Genomic DNA, 21,275 nt, shown 5'->3' on the forward strand with positions numbered 1-21,275 from the left:
CAACTAACAGCTTGACTGACATTGCCTTGATGATGCTGTGGCATGTTATGATTTCCATTCAATCTTTTCACATGATCTCTTACAATGCAATAATTTGACTCTATTTATTTGTGTCTTTCTCCTTCCCCTGTCTCTCTCTCTCTCTCTCTCTTTCTTTCTTTCTTTCTTTCTTTCTTTCTTTCTTTCTTTCTTTCTTTCTTTCTTTCTTTCTTTATCTCTCTCTTTCTCCTTCCCCCCCTCTCCCCTTCTCTCTCTCTCTCTCTCTCTCTCTCTCTCTCTCCCCTTCTCTCTCTCTGTGTCTTTCTGCTTCCCCACCGCTCTCTCCCTTTTTCTCCCTTTCCCCTCTCTCTGTAGCTGACTGCTCAGCAGTCCCAGTCTGGCTCAGACTGTGCTCCACAGTGCCTACAGCTGGAGAGACGAGGAGATGCAGCAGCTGAGGCCCAGCAGCCCCAGGATAATACTGCTACCACTGACATCTACATCCCGCCCACCCCTAGCCACACCCCTAGCCAGCCCGGCAGCCCCACCAGCCTGGATGACCTCCTGGCAGATACCCTGATCAACGGAGGAGACACCCAGACCTACACCAAAGCCCACAGCCCTGTGCCAAGCCGAGCATCCTCTCCTCGCTCCCCCCATTCTCCTCGCTCCCCCCGTTCTCCACGCTCACCCCGTTCTCCTCGCTCCCCCCGTTCTCCTCGCTCCCCCCGTTCTCTCACCTCCCCCCGTTCTCACTCCCCCCGTTCACCTCACTCCCCCCGTTCTCCTCATTCTCCACGTTCTAATTCCCCTCGCTCCCCCCGTTCTCCTCATTTTCCACGTTCTAATTCCCCTCGCTCCCCCCGTTCTCCTCATTCTCCACGTTCTAATTCTCCTCGCTCCCCCCGTTCTCCTCATTCTCCAGTTCTAATTCTCCTCGCTCCCCCCGTTCTCCTCATTCTCCACGTTCTAATTCTCCTCGCTCCCCCCGTTCTCCTCATTCTCCACGTTCTAATTCCCCTCACTCCCCCCGTTCTCCTCATTCTCCACGTTCTAATTCTCCTCGCTCCCCCCGTTCTCCTCATTCTCCACGTTCTAATTCTCCTCGCTCCCCCCGTTCTCCTCATTCTCCACGTTCTAATTCTCCTCGCTCCCCCCGTTCTCCTCATTCTCCACGTTCTAATTCCCCTCGCTCCCCCCGTTCTCCTCATTCTCCACGTTCTAATTCTCCTCGCTCCCCCCGTTCTCCTCATTCTCCACGTTCTAATTCTCCTCGCTCCCCCCGTTCTCCTCATTCTCCACGTTCTAATTCCCCTCACTCCCCCCACAGCCCACTTTTAGGCCAAGTAAACGGCCATCTCTCTCCCCCAGCTAACGGCCAGGGAGACGACAGTGGCAGTGGAGCCTTCCCAGAGCTCAAAGACCCTGAGAGTGACCAACCCCAGCCAGACAGGGGAGATGGGGTGGAGACCACTGACCAAACCCCAGCTCTGACCACCCCCTCTCCGCCACCCAGCCCCCGTAAGGACCCCTCCCGCAGGCTGAGCCGTATACCCGTCCTGCTGGACCTTCTCCCCACCCCTGGCTCTGCCATGGAGAAGTTGCTCCAGAAGAAAGCCCCCCACCACCAGGGAGGAGGCCACCAACTAGCCCCCTCTCCCTCTATCTCCCATCGCGGCCCCGTCGTGGCCTCGCTGCCCCGAGAGGACCAGCTGTCCTCCGCCTCAGACCGCTCTGAGAAGGCCGATGAGTCATTCCTGGGCTCACGCTCTGACTGCCAGGGGGATGACGCCCCCTCCCTCTCCTCCTCTTCCAGCCCCCTGTTCCGTAAGAGCAAGATCCCACGCCCCTTTAACCCTGCTAACCCGGCCCCAGAGCAGGAGAGAGCTGCACAGTACCTCCCACGCCCACCCCCGGGGAGACCACCCAGTCGGCTTGCAGCGGAGGGCAGGTAATAGGACTCTTCATGATTAGCTTTAATGACAGGTTTATCTCACCTATCATGGTAACCTGGTTCCGGGTCTGTTTGTGCTGCCTTGCCAACTCCTATGTTCATTGTCATGCCAATGTTTGGGGTTGGCAAGACAGCACCAACAGATCTGGGATGAGCCTCTAATATCATTAACTGAATTACATTCATCTACATGTTAAAGGTATATCTAAAGTTCTAAACTCATTCTCCATCTTTCCAAAACCTCACCCCCTTCCTCCACCCAAGACTGAAGCGTTATCGGATCCGAGCGGGCAGCACAAGCGACTCAGACCTCCTGACCTGTCTGTCCCAGCTGATGCACCATGGTCAGGGTGGTGGTTCTGCCCGCGGTTCCCCCCACCACGGCCACTCCTCAGCCCAGCTTGTAGGCTCCCGGATGGGCATGTGTAGTCTGACCAGCTCCCCCCACCACCATCACCACCGGAGCTCCAGTGCCTCCCCACGCAGCTGTTCCTCTCTACAGCGCTCTGTCTCCTCCTCCCCCTCTCGCCACGAACACCGTGGGGGAGAGCGAGGCAGAGGGGTTTGTTTCGGTCGCTCCTGTTCTCCTCCCAGCTTCTCTGGGTCCCCCCCTCCTCCCCGGCGCTCCTACCCCCACCATCAGGAGAGTTGTTGCGGCCGCCAGGCCCGCACCGGTTCCCACAACCACCACGCCCTCAAGTGGAAAATCTGCAGCCGCGAGGAGAGAGAGAGGAAGTGCTCCAGCAAGCTGAGCAGCAGATAGTGGATCACTGCTCTGGCCCTGGTCCTAGCCTGACCCATAGAAACCTCTGGCCCCGTTTATTCATGTGTCTCAGAGTAGGACTGCTGATCTCGGATCAGTTTGGCCTTTTAGGTAATAATGAATAAGATTACAAGGACAATCGTATTCATTATGACCTAAAAGGTTAGACTGATCGTAGATCAGTAGTCTTATTGTGAGATGCTTTATGAGTATGGCCTGGGAGTCAGTGTCGTTGCCACAGCAGAGGGTGGGATCAGGATGTTGATCCAGACCAAACGATCCTGCTCTGGATCAATGAAGACCTGAGGCTTCTGTCAGAGAATACTGAACATAATGTCCCCTCTCCTCCCTTGTCAGTTTCTCTTTCTCTCTTTCACTTGTAATCCTTCACACTTTCTTCTCTAATTCCTACCATTTGGTCATTGTTTAGTCACTAATTCATATGCCCACTTTAATAGTTCATACCTAATGCGAAAAAGATCTATGTGTATCATGCTGTGTATGAGATTTTGGTGTTGTTACCTGTGGGGTGTTTTCCCTCATATCATCAGTGAAGTGAACACACTTAGCCCTCATTCAGAATACCCTAGGTCAGTCAGTGGATGAGCACTCATTTATTCATCACTAACCAATTTAATATAGACTCAGTCTATTCTATTTCCTCTGTACTGACCTGGGGAGTGCAAGGTATAGCAGGTCTACATTAACAGTGAGGGAAAAAGTATTTGATCCCCTGCTGATTTTGTACGTTTGCCCACTGACAAAGAAATGATCAGTCTATAATTTTAATGGTAGGTTTATTTGAACAGTGAGAGACAGAATAACAACAAAAAAATCCAGAAAAACACATGTCAAAAATGTTATAAATTGATTTGCATTTTAATGAGGGAAATAAGTATTTGACCCCTCTGCAAAACATGACTTAGTACTTGGTGGCAGAACCCTTGTTGGCAATCACAGAGGTCAGACGTTTCTTGTAGTTGGCCACCAGGCTTGCACACATCTCAGGAGGGATTTTGTCCCACTCCTCTTTGCAGATCTTCTCCAAGTCATTAAGGTTTCGAGGCTGACGTTTGGCAACTCGAACCTTCAGCTCCCTCCACAGATTTTCTATGGGATTAAGGTCTGGAGACTGGCTAGGCCACTCCAGGACCTTAATGTGCTTCTTCTTGAGCCACTCCTTTATTGCCTTGGCCGTGTGTTTTGGGTCATTGTCATGCTGGAATACCCATCCACGACCCATTTTCAATGCCCTGGCTGAGGGAAGGAGGTTCTCTCCGAAGATTTCACGGTACATGGCCCCGTCCATCGTCCCTTTGATGCGGTGAAGTTGTCCTGTCCCCTTAGCAGAAAAACACCCCCAAAGCATAATGTTTCCACCTTCATATTTGACGGTGGGGATGGTGTTCTTGGGGTCATAGGCAGCATTCCTCCTCCTCCTAACACAGCGAGTTGAGTTGATGCCAAAGAGCTCCATTTTGGTCTCATCTGACCACAACACTTTCACCCAGTTGTCCTCTGAATCATTCAGATGTTCATTGGCAAACTTCAGACGGGCATGTATATGTGCTTTCTTGAGCAGGGGGACCTTGTGGGCGCTGCAGGATTTCAGTCCTTCACGGCGTAGTGTGTTACCTATTGTTTTCTTGGTGACTATGGTCCCAGCTGCCTTGAGATCATTGACAAGATCCTCCCGTGTAGTTCTGGGCTGATTCCTCACCGTTCTCATGATCATTGCAACTCCACGAGGTGAGATCTTGCATGGAGCCCCAGGCCGAGGGAGATTGACAGTTCTTTTGTGTTTCTTCCATTTGCGAATAATCGCACCAACTGTTGTCATCTTCTCACCAAGCTGCTTGGCGATGGTCTTGTAGCCCATTCCGGCCTTGTGTAGGTCTACAATCTTGTCCCTGACATCCTTGAAGGCTCTTTGGTCTTGGCCGTGGTGGAGAGTTTGGAATCTGATTGATTGATTGCTTCTGTGGACAGGTGTCTTTTATACAGGTAACAAACTGAGATTAGGAGCACTCCCTTTAAGAGTGTGCTCCTAATCTCAGCTCGTTACCTGTATAAAAGACACCTGGGAGCCAGAAATCTTTCTGATTGAGTGGGGGTCAAATACTTATTTCCCTCATTAAAATGCAAATCAATTTATAACATTTTTAACATGCATTTTTCAGGATTTTTGTTGTTTTTATTCTGTCTCTCACTGTTCAAATAAACGTACCATTAAAATTATAGACTGATTATTTCTTTGTCAGTGGGCAAACGTACAAAATCAGCAGGGGATCAAATACTTTTTTCCTTCACTGTATGGCCATGAAGCTCCAGAGAAATGTACGCTATCTACAGAACCTATTCATTTACATCTTGACACACTAGTCACACCAGGTACACACTAACTGATGACATCATCGATTGATGTGTCCTCTCTCTCTCTCTCTCTCTCTCTCTGACTTCAGATGTACAGTGAGTGTCGTTTATTTCAAAGGCATTTAAAGCAATCAATTGATCAATGATAGAAGTGATCAGTCTTTTGAGAAGGAAGTGATCCTTCCTTTAATACAATCATATAAAACGTGTGTGTGCTGACACACGTACTTGTGCCTAATGTGTTGACTGATCTGGGGAATCTAAATGGCAAACTAAATGTGTGATTGAACACTAGTCACTGGGCCATGATTCCCTTTGTATGCTCCTCTTCAGAATGGAGTCTGACTTTGTGTCCCAATTCTCTACCCTTCTGCCCTGGACTTAATAGGAAATGAATGGTATTAGAGATATGATTGCAACCCTCCCTAACCTTGTCCATGCTTACAACCATCCAATTCATTTAAATATATGGGGGGGGGGGATTGGGATGCCTGCTGATAACACTTATGGTACTCATTACTACATTAGTGGTGAATACTAAGTTATTATTATCATTCATGTATAATGTGTGCCTTGCCTTGGCGCTTTGAGCAGCTTCTGGTTTCACTGCAAAGTATGTTTCTCATTTTTATTCAAGGAGCCTAATAAGACTCATTTGTGCCAGCTACAAAGACAGACAGTCCTCATCATGTGATTGTAGCAGTATTATTCACTACAAAGACAGACAGTCCTCATCATGTGATTGTAGCAGTATTATTCACTACAAAGACAGACAGTCCTCATCATGTGATTGTAGCAGTCTTATTCACTACAAAGACAGACAGTCCTCATCATGTGATTGCAGCAGTATTATTCACTACAAAGACAGACAGTCCTCATCATGTGATTGTAGCAGTCTTATTCACTACAAAGACAGACAGTCCTCATCATGTGATTGCAGCAGTATTATTCACTACAAAGACAGACAGTCCTCATCATGTGATTGTAGCAGTATTATTCACTGCAAGGAAAAGGAAGCCAAGTTATTGTTTTTATTTGATTTATTCAGACAATATTTGAAGAAAGATAATTTTTATTTATGATATTAAAGAAAGGAAATGTTTTAAACTAAAACGTAGATATCCTGTTTTGTATAAAGTTTAGGACAGGTCCAACATTTATGTCAAATAATATCATACTATTTATGTCAGAGTTTCCCTCCTCCGGTCCTCCAGTTCCCCCTACAGCACACGTTGTTGTAGCCCCGGACAAACAGACCTGATTTAGTTCATCGAGGGCTTGATGATTAGTTGACAAGTTGAATCAGGTGTGCTTGTCCAGGGTTACAATATAATTGTGTACTGTTGTGGGTACTGGAGGACTGGAGTTGGGAAACACTGATTTATGTCATATAAATATCCGATACCAAATCAATGTTTCAAACTTCCAAAGGATAAAAAACATGCGAAGAAGAATGTTGTCTTTGCTTTGTAATGACATGTTTTGTAATGTATTGTTTGAGAATCAACCCCATTTTCTTTACTTCATAAAGACTCAATGAACACTCATTTAAAAACCTCCCTCACCTAACCTTGGTTCTTCCTGCTACACCCTCTCCCTTAGCCTGAAATCCAGAACCACTTTTGTGCTGACACTGCACTCATTGTACTCCGTGTCATTGTCAAGCATTGGCATGACAAGGAGTGGTATGATAGCAGAAACAGTGATACGCAGGCTACGTCTAAACCACCCCTCTTCTTGTAATATACTGTGATATAACTAAATACTGCTTCCATCACTACTACGCCTTGCATGCGCTGCCTACCGAGAAAAGAGAAAAACAATCAACCAATCAGTGAAGTAAGCAGCATACCAGTTCCCATAATACACTGTGATTGTCTGAAAGGGAATTATGTTTGTTGGGTAGTACCACATGTATTTTGGTTGGAATATTTAATTTGCTTAGTTTACCCTTTCGTCTCATGATCTTGTTCACTCTTATCGTCCCACTTGACCCACAGCATTGGTCTGGTTTCCTAGCTCTCCAATGTTCACATCTTAGGACTACTGTACCGACTCATTAATACTGCTAAAAAACTAACTTCTGTATTTATTTTACATCTGTCTGATTGGCTTATTATCATGATGTGACACGTGCATAGTATGGTCTGATTGGCTTATTATCATGATGTGACACGTGCAGAGTATGGTCTGCTTGGCTTATTATCATGATGTGACACGTGCATAGTATGGTCTGATTGGCTTATTATCATGATGTGACACGTGCAGAGTATGGTCTGATTGGCTTATTATCATGATGTGACACGTGCAGAGTATGGTCTGATTGGCTTATTATCATGATGTGACACGTGCATAGTATGGTCTGATTGGCTTATTATCATGATGTGACACATGCATAGTATGGTCTGATTGGCTTATTATTATGATGTGACACATGCATAGTATGGTCTGATTGGCTTATTATCATGATGTGACACATGCAGAGTATGGTCTGATTGGCTTATTATCATGATGTGACACATGCAGAGTATGGTCTGATTGGCTTATTATCATGATGTGACACATGCAGAGTATGGTCTGATTGGCTTATTATCATGATGTGACACATGCAGAGTATGAATAACGTGTAGAGGAAAATAATTGCCTTAATCTAAAGTACTTGTATCATACAACCATAATCTACTGTAATTCTGCAGTATGAGATGAACTATAATGATCTACTGTAATTCTGCAGTATGAGATGAACTATAAGGATCTACTGTAATTCTGCAGTATGAGACAAACTATAATGATCTACTGTAATTCTGCAGTATGAGATGAACTATAATGATCTACTGTAATTCTGCAGTATGAGATGAACTATAATGATGTACTGTAATTCTGCAGTATGAGATGAACTATAATGATCTACTGTAATTCTGCAGTATGAGACAAACTATAATTATCTACTGTAATTCTGCAGTATGAGACGAACTATAATGAACTACTGTAATTCTGCAGTATGAGATGAACTATAATGATCTACTGTAATTCTGCAGTATGAGATGAACTATAATGATCTACTGTAATTCTGCAGTATGAGATGAACTATAATGATATGCTGTATGTCAAGTGGATTGTTTTACTTGGTCCATTGTGGTAGATGGTATTGGTACCTGCCTTCAGTCTGGTGGCATTCCAGATTGTTTACATTACAGACAGGTTGATACAAATCTGATTGAACTAAGATATCTACATTGCAGGAACCCCATCAATTACCTAATGATCTGATGATCTGTGCAAAGTGTAGGCAGCCTGGAACGCCCCCTCTGTCTCACAGAGCAACATGTAGGCAGCCTGGAACGCCCCCTCTGTCTCACAGAGCAACATGTAGGCAGCCTGGAACGCCCCCTCTGTCTCACAGAGCAATGTGTAGGCAGCCTGGAACGCCCCCTCTTTCTCACAGAGCAACATGTAGGCAGCCTGGAACGCCCCCTCTTTCTCACAGAGCAATGTGTAGGCAGCCTGGAACACCCTTCTGTCTCACGGACGGAGCAGCTATGATGGGACTCATCCCAAGGCCGACACAGACAGTGTTCAGTCAGTCAGTCGCCTTAATCATGTCTTTTCTCTTCCCCTGGCTGTGTGTAAAGCAAGGGATAACTGAACTGTGTCTGTCTGTCTACTCTGTGCTGAGGATCACTCCACTGCTTAGCCCCAACCTACTGTCAGGTTCCTCCCATAGGCTATATAGGGATCTCCCTTTCCCTCTTTGACAGGTGTGTTCAAATCAAATGTTATTTGTCACATGCGCCGAATACAACAGGTGTAGACTTTACTGTGAAATGCTTATTTACGAGCCCTTTCCCAACAATGCAGAGTCAAAAAGTAAGAATAATTAGCAAAATAGAAAAGGGAATAGTAACACAATAAAATAACAGTAACGAGACTATATGCAAGGAGTACCAGTACAGAGTCAATGTGCAGGGGTACGAGGTAACTGAGGTAATATGTACATGTAGGTAGGGGTAAAAGTGACTAGGCAATCAGGATAAGATAATAAACAGATTATCAGCCGTGTGTGTGTGTGTGTGTGTGTGTGTGTGTGTGTGTGTGTGTGTGTGTGTGTGTGTGTGTCTCGTCATTATGCATGGGTGAGTGTGTGTGTGTATGTTCTGCCTTTACATATCTGTGGGTACTATTTCCCCAGCAAATTAGTGTCAGATAGATTGATTTGCTTTCTGTTGGCAGCTCTGTTCTTATTGGCTTAACGTCAGTAACAATTTGACCAGTGACCTGTGTCTGGATTCTGGAATCAGAACCGCGGTTGAGTGTTCTAAGGGTTTTAAATTCCTCTTGGTTGTACGATAAAGGTCCATCATCCAGAGATTGTGATGTAAACATCCATATAGTACCACACCAAGCAGTATTGCGATATCTTTTAAATTCTAGGCTACATTCGGTACTTCCATAAGCTAACTAACTGCAACTTTTTAATATATAACTGTAAAAAGTGAAAAGTATTCATTTCAAAGATCATCTTGATGAACCATAACATATTGCTTCAGTAAAGGCTTCAGTAAAGGCGAAGAGCTAAAGGAATAAACAGTGATGCCAATAATCAATCCATTAATCATATTTGTATTTTATTGTTATTATTGCACAAACAAAGTGGCATATTGTTATTTTCCTGATTGAGATTATGATTTGTCACTTGTGACATGGTGGTGTGATTGTAAAGGTGTCACAAAGCTGTCATCGCATGCCTGTATCTGTGCTCCAATGATTGTACTCAGTCATGGCCAGACCACAGATACTGTGTTGTTACAAGTTTTTGGGACAATAGGCTAAACATCTAAAAACAACAACAACAAACAACAACAAATTGATATATTGGGTATATGGATGCTCATCGTTGCCTGTGTGACTTCAGTTTTAGATATTTCTTGAAATGGTTCATGTTTTAGTCCTGTGTTGCAACGGTTTAGAAATATGTGTACTGTCAGAAGGAAAGACTGTAACAAGGGGAAGATCTACATTGTACATAACTGTAATTATTTATGTTTATGTTATCATTCATACCATATCAATGCCTTGTACAGTGGTTTTTTTCAGTTCATTTAAAATTATTTTGTATTTTATTTTTATAAACTGGTTGTAAATAAACTACTCATTCAGCATGCAGAAAATAATACACTTGACTTGTTTATTTTATTTGAGAAGTGGTCTAGTGACAAGTAGATGATATTTGAACAAGTTTGATCTGTTTACACTCAAAATTCAAAAGGCACTCACACGTCTGAGCTATCTTTTTTTGCAGTGTCATGGTAACAGTTGAATAAAATGAGAAAAAAATAAGGAACCTGCACACTGCTCTTGATAGTATGACTGCTCTTTAATAAGCTTTATGTATCGACCTCAAGGCCTTCGTCAGAGCTTTACGTATCGACCTCACGGCCTTCGTCAGAGCTTTACGTATCGACCTCACGGCCTTCGTCAGAGCTTTACGTATCGACCTCACGGCCTTCGTCAGAGCTTTATTAAAGCAGTGATGCTATCAAGAGCAGTGTGCGGGTTCCTTCTTTTTTCTCAGTTCTGTTTACACTAAAATGTTTGAATTTTCAGCCATAGAAAGCAATCTGACTAGGCCTACAGTACTATTCTGAGCGCACCTTCGTCCTGTTTTGGAGTGCGCCCCAGTGCAATGCGCCAACTTTGTGAAAGTCAACTGGATCAGGGACATTCCAACTCTGACATCACCCCATTGAAATTGACATTTTAAAGGTTAAGGTTAGGTAAGGGTTATGGGTTAATAAAAAAACATGTTTCCTTATGGTGAAGTTTAGGGTAGGGACGTCCCAAAGATCCCCGATAGCACTAGCAATATTTGCGCACCTGCTCTATTCAGGTCCGGTGTTGTGCCGAAAATCTCCCCCCTGCCAGAATCTCCCCCCTTTCTAATTTCCTTAATTTTGTGGCTAGAGTCAAATACTTTCTGTGGCACACATCAGAGTCAAATACTTTCTATAGAACAAACTTCACGTCAGGATAGGCAACCGAAATTAATAATGAATGTATGTGTGTTATATTAAACATAGAGGGAGTAAAATGTTGGCAAGCAATAAACTTTTCAGAACAACTATGGCTGAATTATTATCCTTACACTTTCAAAAATACTAGTCGAAGTCATGGGAGAGATGACAAATTTTGGCAAAGAGATTTATTTATAGACTAATACAAATCTGTAGCGGATTTAGGTACGGGCGACATGGGCACAGTGTTGCCAACTTAGCGACTTTGTCACTATATTTTAGCGAGTATTCAGACCCCTCTAGCAACACATTTTCAAAAAAGCGACAAGCAACAAATCTAGCGACTTTTTCTGGTGTTATTGGAGACTTTTGGAGACTGACCTGAAAGTAGGTATCGTTTTTACTCTTCTCAACAAGCAGCGGGTGCTGCAGTGGGCCCCACCCCTGTCCCAAAGCACTCACAGGCGGCCCAGTCCTAGCACAGCAGTCCGTCCCAGCTGCAGTCAGAGCAGGAGATGTTCACCCCTCCTCGTCCAGACTGTAAATGAATCGCGCATGCGGGAAGCCGCCGTTGGCTGATCCCGCCCTGGCTTACATTAAAAAAAACAATTAACCTGAATTAGGGCCAGACTAGTTACCATAATTTTCTCACATTGCCATTGACAGTTTTTCTATTGTCTCTTTTTGGTCCATTTCACCCAGGGCGCCATACAAGCTAGAACTGCCACATACACTTGAAACAAATAGCCAAACCGAAAACCGCAGACAACATTTTTCTGCTACTAAGATCAGTGAAGTGTAGGCTAAACTGACAACGGAGTGAAGAGCAGAAATCTCAACTAGCAAGCAAGTCACAGCAATGAAGAATGCGAAGGAGGAGATCATTCTGGCAGAGGGGAGATCTTCGGCACAACACCGGCCCCAAGTCCAAGCAGGCAGCTACTAGAGGCAGCTTGCTAGCCAGTCAGCTGACAACTCGCTAGTTGTCCTATCAACTTCAGAATGCTGCAAATCAGGTCATCATCAAAGCAATTTCTTTAAGGAAAGGAAAGTACTGCCTCGACATTGTCAAGCCCAGCTAGACAGCTGTCAACGTTTGCTGCTTGCTAGCTAACGATGTCCACTTCAAGTCATGGCTAACTAGTTATTAGCTAACATCATGTAGCTAGATATTCTTGAGATGTTTACAACTTGAATCACTTGAGTACTTGCTTGTTGTGTGCATGCATGTTCTCATACATTTATCATACTGTTATCTGGCACAACAGGGCAGTGACACTTTGGCATGGCCTAAGTTACTGAAGATTGAAAGGCAGGAGTTTGTTCCTTTCCTGCCCAACTTCCTGCGTAAGCAGAGCTGCTCTGAACTCACCCATAGCCCTGCCACATCCGCAAAGACCCCCAGCCACCCCAAGGTATCCCAGCCCTCTCAGCAGGGGCCAGGCTTCTCCAGTGAGCGCAGGAGGGGCTGCAGATTAACCAGGCATGGGACCGGTCCTCGTAGGGCAAGCCGTGTCCAGCTGTTCTCCCCCGCTCCCTCCCTGTCCTCTGGGGCTGAGTGAGATACTACCCACCCACCTTCTAGGTCACACTGCCTGAGTGGCGTCAGCCTAAGTGGGGTCAGTGCTCTCAGTAGTCCCTCCTTCAGTTCAGCCTGGAGACAAGCTCCAGCCTCCACCTCCAGGGCCACTCCCTCAGAGCACTACTCTGCTCAGAGAGCAAGTCTGGGGAATTTCATGCTGTCCCCTCCAGAGCTTCAGCACCAACCCCACCAACACAGTCCCAGACCGGGGGTCCATCAGCCGCCGTAGGAGGAGCGCCGAGATGGAGATGGGAGGGCAGGGGAGGCAGGGTGGTGGGTTCCAGACTGAGAAGGAGGTCCAAGGAGGTCCGATGGTGGTGGGAAGGAGGAGGTAATAAGATGGGGGACCCAACCGTGTCACCTTCATTGGCTCAGACGACAACGCTGTTCGAGCTCAACTACAACCACCTGGAAGACTTCCCACCTATGGGAACGTTGCACGCCTCACCACTGTGAGTTTTATACTATTGGACAATTCCACAGTAACGGAGTGATGCTGAGACTCATTTTGGTCTCACCTGTGAATTGCTGATAAAATCTTACTTGTATCAGATCAACCAAAACAATGTACATAACATAGTGTTCTCTGTCCAGTAGACTGCAGACAGAACCACCAGGGAGGATCAACCCAACCCCTGTCAGTGCAGAGTGGCCTCACTCCAGACCTAAGACCTGTTCACTTCCACCCCGTTCAGCACCAGGCCCTCCAGCCCTTCCCCAGTCCCAGAGCCACTCACTGGGGCCCTAAACTTCAATGTGGGCAGCCCCCCTCTGTCTGCAGGAGGAGTGAGAACTGCTAAAGAGAGAGAAGTAAGTGTGGTAGCCCTTTCCTGCAGTCAATAATCCAAAAGTGCCCACTTTGGCCTCACTACTGGAATGTTATTAATACTCTTCATTCTTTTTTGTCTTCTTTTTTTACTACAAAAATCCAGTGTTTCTATGTAAAAACACTTTTGTTAAATTTCAGTCTTCTGTGATGTATATAAAGTGTAATATTGGGATGGAAACTCAAAATGTAATACATTTCAACTCCATATCTGACATGATACAGGTGTCTTCTTTTTTAAGCCCATAACCATGTGTGTGAGGTGGGCACATTTGTTTCAAAGTAGATTTGTTTAAAACTACCAAGAAACACTGTGTGATCCTGATTTAGGCCACTGCAGTCAAAGGTTTCAAGGAGGCCCAGTCACCATTATAAGGCTCGCTGCTTTTTTATTTTATCCAGACTATGTTTTACTTCTTCTAGGACAGGTTTCCCAGACATGGAGTAAGCCTTGTCCTGGACTAAATTCATGCTCCATGGAAAATCTCAATTGAAAGTAATTTTTTTATCCAGGAGTTGTCTTGTAAACTGGGGGGGGGGGGGGGGGTGTCAGGGGTTCTGTCCTGACCCGACCCCACCAAAGTCACCTTGGCCTCTGAATTGGACCTTCTGAATGACCTCTACTGCACCTGCATGACCTGTAGGGGGTGACAGAATTGGGGGGGTTAGTCTTGGGATTGTCACAGATATGTTTTTGTGCTTTTGGAAATCTACTTTTGGTAAGATAGATTGCTTTATTTGTGTAGGTATTGTGTAATACTCTATCTCTTTTAGGTCAGTTTCTATCATGTTTTATTGGTGGAAATAGGACTTTGCTGACCCCTTTGAGTTATATTTGATCTATGCAGATGTCCTGGAAAGAGGTTACTACAGAAATATGCACAGCTGTGTGTACTTCTCTGTCAGGGGGCTGCTGAATCAGTTTGAGTGAGTTCCCCCTAACTTCTTTATTGTCAAATGATACTGAATGTTTAAGACTTGAATCCTATGATAATGCTGCTCTATATAATGTGTTTGTATATGTTTTACTGCAGCTGCGCTCTTGGCTAGTTCTCCCTTGAAAAATAGGTAGTTTGAATCAATGTGAGAACCTGCTAAAATAAACCCCATCAGTCCTGAGACCCTAGCAAAAATCTTATTTGTATTTATCTGACGTTCATTTATCTGCATGTCCAGCCCTTATATTTAGCCTCACATTGAAGTGTTTTACCATGTTATTTTCAGGACAATCAGGGCTACAAGTAGAACACAAAACTATTTGACATAAACAGTTGCAATGATGAGTTCTATTGAAAAATGACAATTTAAAAAATGTCAGCCAAAGCAAAAAACCTGATAATTTATTTATATGAATGCTAGAAGTAAAGAAATTGTTTGCTCACTGGGAAATGAATATCCAACTTGTTAGGGACAACTGTGTGGAGTTTAGTATTATAGACACTATGTCCTGGGATTTCCTATTATCTATGTAGAATAACCCCTTACAGTATTATAGACACTATGTCCTGGGATTTACTATTATCTATGTAGAATAACCCCTTACAGTATTATAGACACTATGTCCTGGGATTTCCTATTATCTATGTAGAATAACCCCTTACAGTATTATAGACACTATGTCCTGGGATTTCCTATTATCTATGTAGAATAAGTCCTTACAGTATTATAGACACTATGTCCTGGGATTTCCTATTATCTATGTAGAATAACCCCTTACAGTATTATAGACACTATGTCCTGGGATTTACTATGATCTATGTAGAATAACCCCTTACAGTATTATAGACACTATGTCCTGGGATTTCCTATGATCTATGTAGAATAACGCCTTACAGTATTATAGACACTATGTCCTGGGATTTCCTATGATCTATGTAGAATAACGCCTTACAGTATTATAAACACTATGTCCTGGGATTTCCTATGATCTATGTAGAATAACCCCTTACAGTATTATAAACACTATGTCCTGGGATTTCCTATGATCTATGTAGAATAACGCCTTACAGTATTATAAACACTATGTCCTGGGATTTCCTATGATCTATGTAGAATAACCCCTTACAGTATTATAGACACTATGTCCTGGGATTTCCTATGATCTATGTAGAATAACGCCTTACAGTATTATAAACACTATGTCCTGGGATTTCCTATGATCTATGTAGAATAACCCCTTACAGTATTATAAACACTATGTCCTGGGATTTCCTATGATCTATGTAGAATAACCCCTTACAGTATTATAGACACTATGTCCTGGGATTTCCTATGATCTATGTAGAATAACCCCTTACAGTATTATAGACACTATGTCCTGGGATTTCCTATGATCTATGTAGAATAACCCCTTACAGTATTATAGACACTATGTCCTGGGATTTACTATGATCTATGTAGAATAACCCCTTACAGTATTATAGACACTATGTCCTGGGATTTCCTATTATCTATGTAGAATAACCCCTTACAGTATTATAGACACTATGTCCTGGGATTTACTATGATCTATGTAGAATAACCCCTTACAGTATTATAGACACTATGTCCTGGGATTTCCTATTATCTATGTAGAATAACCCCTTACAGTATTATAGACACTATGTCCTGGGATTTCCTATTATCTATGTAGAATAACCCCTTACCTTCTAACGACTCTTGTGTAGCTTGTGAGTGTTATAGGGAAAACGTGAGAGTCTCAGCTTTTTATAGATGGCTTTTAATAGTTTCTATTAGGGCTGGGCGATATATCAAATTCATTTAATTGTGAACAGGCTGTTGTTCAAACAGTTGGAGACGGACAGGAGGGTGTGTTCATAACAGTTAAACTGTCCTACCTTGTTAGCAAACAAATAGATCAAAGTTAGCTGGCTACTCACTAGCACGTGGGCTTGTGCTTCAGAGATTGTTGATGAGATCTGTGTTAATGTTCTACAATGCCTGCTACAACAAGTTGGTTATTATTAGTGGTTGTGCATCGTTAATGGTTCTGGGTACATTTGTAACAAAAAAGGCATTTTCATCAACAGACATGAAAGCCACATCAGTGATTAGTGCAAAAAAAAGCACGTTAAACTATTTTGATAAAATTGTTAGTGGGTCTTATGGTTGTGGAAGGCTTATATTTAACCTCGGTATAATTTTACAAGCCCTGAATTCATTACATTATTCCTGACAGTTTGAAATGCAGTGTATTGACCTTTTAATTGTGCAACAGCGCGTATTTAGAAAAATAATACAAATATATCAAGATATATACTGAACAAAAACGCAACATGCAACAATTTCAATGAATTGTTTCATATAAGGAAATTGGTCAATTAAAATAAATAGATGATGCCCTAATCTATGGATTTCACAAGACTGGGCAGGGGCGCAGCCAAAGGTGGTCCTGGGTGGACATAGACCCACCCACTTGGGAGCCAAGCCCATTCACTGTGGAGCTGTGATGATGGTTATTATGGTGGTGATGATAATGGTTATTATGGGGATGATGGTTATTATGGGGATGATGGTTATTATGGTGATGATGGTTATTATGGTGGTGGTGATGATGGTTATTATGGTGATGATGGTTATTATGGTGGTAATGATGATGGTTATTATGGTGGTGATGGTTATTATGGTGGTGATGATGATGGTTATCATGGTGATGATGGTTATTATGGTGATGATGGTTATGATGGTGATGGTGATGATGGTTATTATGGTGATGATGATGATGGTTATGATGGTGATGGTGATGATGGTTATTATGGTGATGATGAGGATGGTTATGATGGTGATGGTAATGATGGTTATTATGGTGATGATGGTTATTATGGTGATGATGGTTATTATGGTGATGATGGTTATTATGGTGATGATGGTTATTATGGTGATGATGGTTATTATGGTGGTGATGGTTATTATGGTGATGATGGTTATTATGGTGGTGATGATGATGGTAATTATGGTGGTGATGGTTATTATGGTGGTGATGGTGGTTATTATGGTGATGATGGTTATTATGGTGGTGATGGTTATTATGGTGGTGATGGTGGTTATTATGGTGATGATGGTTATTATGGTGATGATGGTTATTATGGGGATGATGATGATGGTTATTAAGGTGGTGATGGTGGTTATTATGGTGGTGATGATGGTTATTATGGTGATGATGGTTATTATGGTGATGATGGTTATTATGGTGGTGATGATGATGGTTATTATGGTGATGATGGTTATTATGGTGATGATGGTTATCATGGTGATGATGGTTATTATGGTGATGATGGTTATTATGGTGGTGATGGTTATTATGGTGATGATGGTTATTATGGTGGTGATGATGATGGTTATTATGGTGGTGATGGTTATTATGGTGGTGATGGTGGTTATTATGGTGATGATGGTTATTATGGTGGTGATGGTGGTTATTATGGTGAGGATGGTTATTATGGTGATGATGGTTATTATGGTGATGATGGTTATTATGGTGCTGATGGTTATTATGGTGGCGATGATGATGGTTATTATGGTGATGATGGTTATTATGGTGATGATGGTTATTATGGTGGTGGTGATGATGGTTATTATGGTGATGTTGGTTATTATGGTGGTGATGGTTGTTATGGTGGTGGTGATGATGGTTATTATGGGGATGTTGGTTATTATGGTGGTGATGGTGGTTATTATGGTGGTGATGGTTGTTATGGTGGTGGTGATGATGGTTATTATGGTGATGTTGGTTATTATGGTGGTGATGGTTGTTATGGTGGTGGTGATGATGGTTATAATGGGGGTGATGATGATAGTTATTATGGGGATGATGGTTATTATGGGGATGATGGTTATTATGGTGATGATGGTTATTATGGTGGTGATGGTTATTATGGTGATGATGGTTATTATGGTGGTGGTGGTGACGATGGTTATTATGATGATGATGGTTATTATGGTGATGATGGTTATTATGGTGATGATAGTTATTATGGTGGTAATGATGATGTTATTATGGTGATGATGGTTATTATGGTGGTGATGATGATGGTTATTATGGTGATGATGGTTATTATGGTGATGATGGTTATTATGGTGATGATGGTTATTATGGTGGTGATGATGATGGTTATTATGGGGATGATGGTTATTATGGGGATGGTGGTTATTATGGTGGTGATGATGATAGTTATTATGTTGGTAATGATGATGGTTATTATGGTGATGATGGTTATTATGGTGGTGATGGTTATTATGGTGGTGATGATGGTGGTTATTATGGTGATGATGGTTATTATGGTGATGATGGTTTTTGTGGTGGTGGTGATGATGGTTATTATGGTGGTGATGATGGTTATTATGGTGGTGATGATGGTGGTTATTATGGTGACGATGGTTATTATGGTGATGATGGTTTTTGTGGTGGTGGTGATGATGATGGTTATTATGGTGGTGATGATGATGGTTATTATGGTGATGATGGTTATTATGGTGATGATGGTTATTATGGTGGTTGGGTGTGGGGGGTGATGTCAGGGGATCTGCCTGTGGTGTGGTCCCAGGAGGAGTGCAGGAGTCCAGAGCCTCCTGGTTCGCGTCCGGTACAGCCCCCAGTGACAATCCAAGCCCTGCTGGATCAGCTGGTGGTCTTGTGGGGAGGAGACTGTTGCTCTTCAGAACCCCTCCCCTTGTTCTTCATTGAGATCACATTCACTGCTGTCCTCAGGGCCAGTGGCTCGGAAGTAAGCCTCCTTTACCTTTTGAACATGTCCGTGGCTTAATATTCTACCAGTATACAAGCAGTATGTTACCAGTATTACCATAACAATATAACTATTACCAGTATATTACCATAACAATACAACTATTACCAGTATATTACCATACCAATATAACATTATTACTAGGATATTACCTGTATATTACCATAACAATACAACTATTACCAGTATATTACCATACCAATATAACATTATTACCAAGATATTACCTGTATATTACCATAACAATATAACTATTACCAGTATATTACCATAACAATACAACTATTACCAGTATATTATCATACCACTATATCATTATTACCAGGATATTACCTGTATATTACCATAACAATACAATTATTACCAGTATATTACCATAACAATACAACTATTACCAGGATATTACAAGTATATTACCATAACAATATATCAGTATATAATGGTATTACCAGTATATTATCATACCAATATAACATTATTACCAGGATATTACCATACCAATACAACTATTACCAGTATTTTACCATTCCAATATAACAGTATTACCAGTATTTTACCATAACAATACAACTATTACCAGGGTATTACCAGTATATTACCATAACAATATATCAGTATAACCAGTATATTACCATACCAATATAACATTATTACCAGGATATTACAAGTATATTACCATAACAATAAATCAGTATAACCAGTATATTACCATAACAATATAATGTTATTACCAGTATTTTACCATAACAATATAACTATTACCAGGGTATTACCAGTATATTACCATACCAATATAACAGTATTACCAGTATTTTAACATAACAATATAACAGCATTACCAGTATTTTAACATAACAATATAACAGCATTACCAGGGTATTACCAGTATATTACCATACCAATATAACTATTACCAGTGGTTTCCCCCAGATCAGATCCATCCATGTTCTTTGTCATGTGCTTCTTTGCAGTAGAACAACTTCCTGTTCCTGATCAGACAGCTGGTAGAGAGGGAGATTCTGGCAGAGGAGAAAGTGGTCACAGTTACCCTGGCTAACAGAGTTCATTGAGAAGATTCAGCAGGAGTCTATCCCCACTCCCCCTCTATGCCTCTGTTACAGTCTTCTTCAACCCACACCTCCTCCTCCTATTCTTTATCAATGCCTGAGTTCTACAGCCACATGGACATCCTGCAGGTATCACTGCAACCCGTAGGGGGAGCCAACTGACCGCACAGACAGGCAACGGACAAAAAGTGTTTCTGTTGGCCAACAATGCCTGTCTTTTGAGTGAAAGGCTGACAGTAACAGGTGTAGCTGAACTAATGTACTCTGACCAGACCCTGTTGGGATTCCAGATTCCTGAGACAGGAAACGTTATGTCCCTACAATGTGGCTGGCTGGCACAGCCCTTATTGTCCTGTCTAGAGTTGCATAGGGAACCAGAAAGTCCTCCTGATCAGGACCGGTGGTGCCACAAACCAGGGTTTACCATGGAGGTTGACTTTGCATTCTGATTGAAGGTGAGGGGTGCATTATCAATAAAGGGATAATGACATACTTGATGGGCCAACACTAATAAAAAATCAACAGAAAAAACACAAAGAAAACCAAATCCTCTGAAAAAATAAGCCAAAATCCCAAATTCTACCTTTTGGTGTTGTTGATTTGGGATTGGGTGGAGGAATCCATTTATGTTCACAAAACTCAAACAGGTAATAGTGTCATATCTTAAATTCTTTCCCTCCTGCTATACTGTCCATGTTTCACTGTGTGAGAGTACAATGCCTTTGACCTTAACTGGGGATTGCTTTCATGGATGCTTTCTGTGCATTTGTGATAAAACGTTTTGTTCATGTTGGACTTCAAGTATTATGATTGTCTGCTGCTTTTCAACTTTAATTTTTTTATGCTGCATGTCACCTATTGAAATACAATAAATATATATTATTTAGAGCAAAAACATGGAAAGTGTTCTGAGTTGGCCTATGCCGTTTAATGAAGACTATTTGGGGGCAGGGGACTATATTTTTCATTGTCATAT

General features: G+C 42.5%; 1 protein-coding gene across 1 annotated transcript in view; it reads left to right on the plus strand.

Moving 5' to 3' along the window:
• LOC115161779 (tau-tubulin kinase 2) overlaps window positions 1–3,013 on the plus strand; it is a 41,215-nt gene extending 38,202 nt beyond the window's left edge. Inside the window, exons 14-16 of the mRNA XM_029712561.1 lie at window positions 355–695; window positions 905–1,930; window positions 2,198–3,013. Coding sequence (XP_029568421.1) covers window positions 355–695; window positions 905–1,930; window positions 2,198–2,696 — 1,866 coding nt within the window. The 3' untranslated portion in view covers window positions 2,697–3,013. The remainder of the gene's footprint in view (window positions 1–354; window positions 696–904; window positions 1,931–2,197) is intronic.
• Window positions 3,014–21,275: the final 18,262 nt, after the last annotated feature.

This window comes from Salmo trutta, chromosome 25 (genome assembly GCF_901001165.1).
Source record: "Salmo trutta chromosome 25, fSalTru1.1, whole genome shotgun sequence".
NCBI classification, from domain to species: Eukaryota; Metazoa; Chordata; class Actinopteri; order Salmoniformes; family Salmonidae; genus Salmo; species Salmo trutta.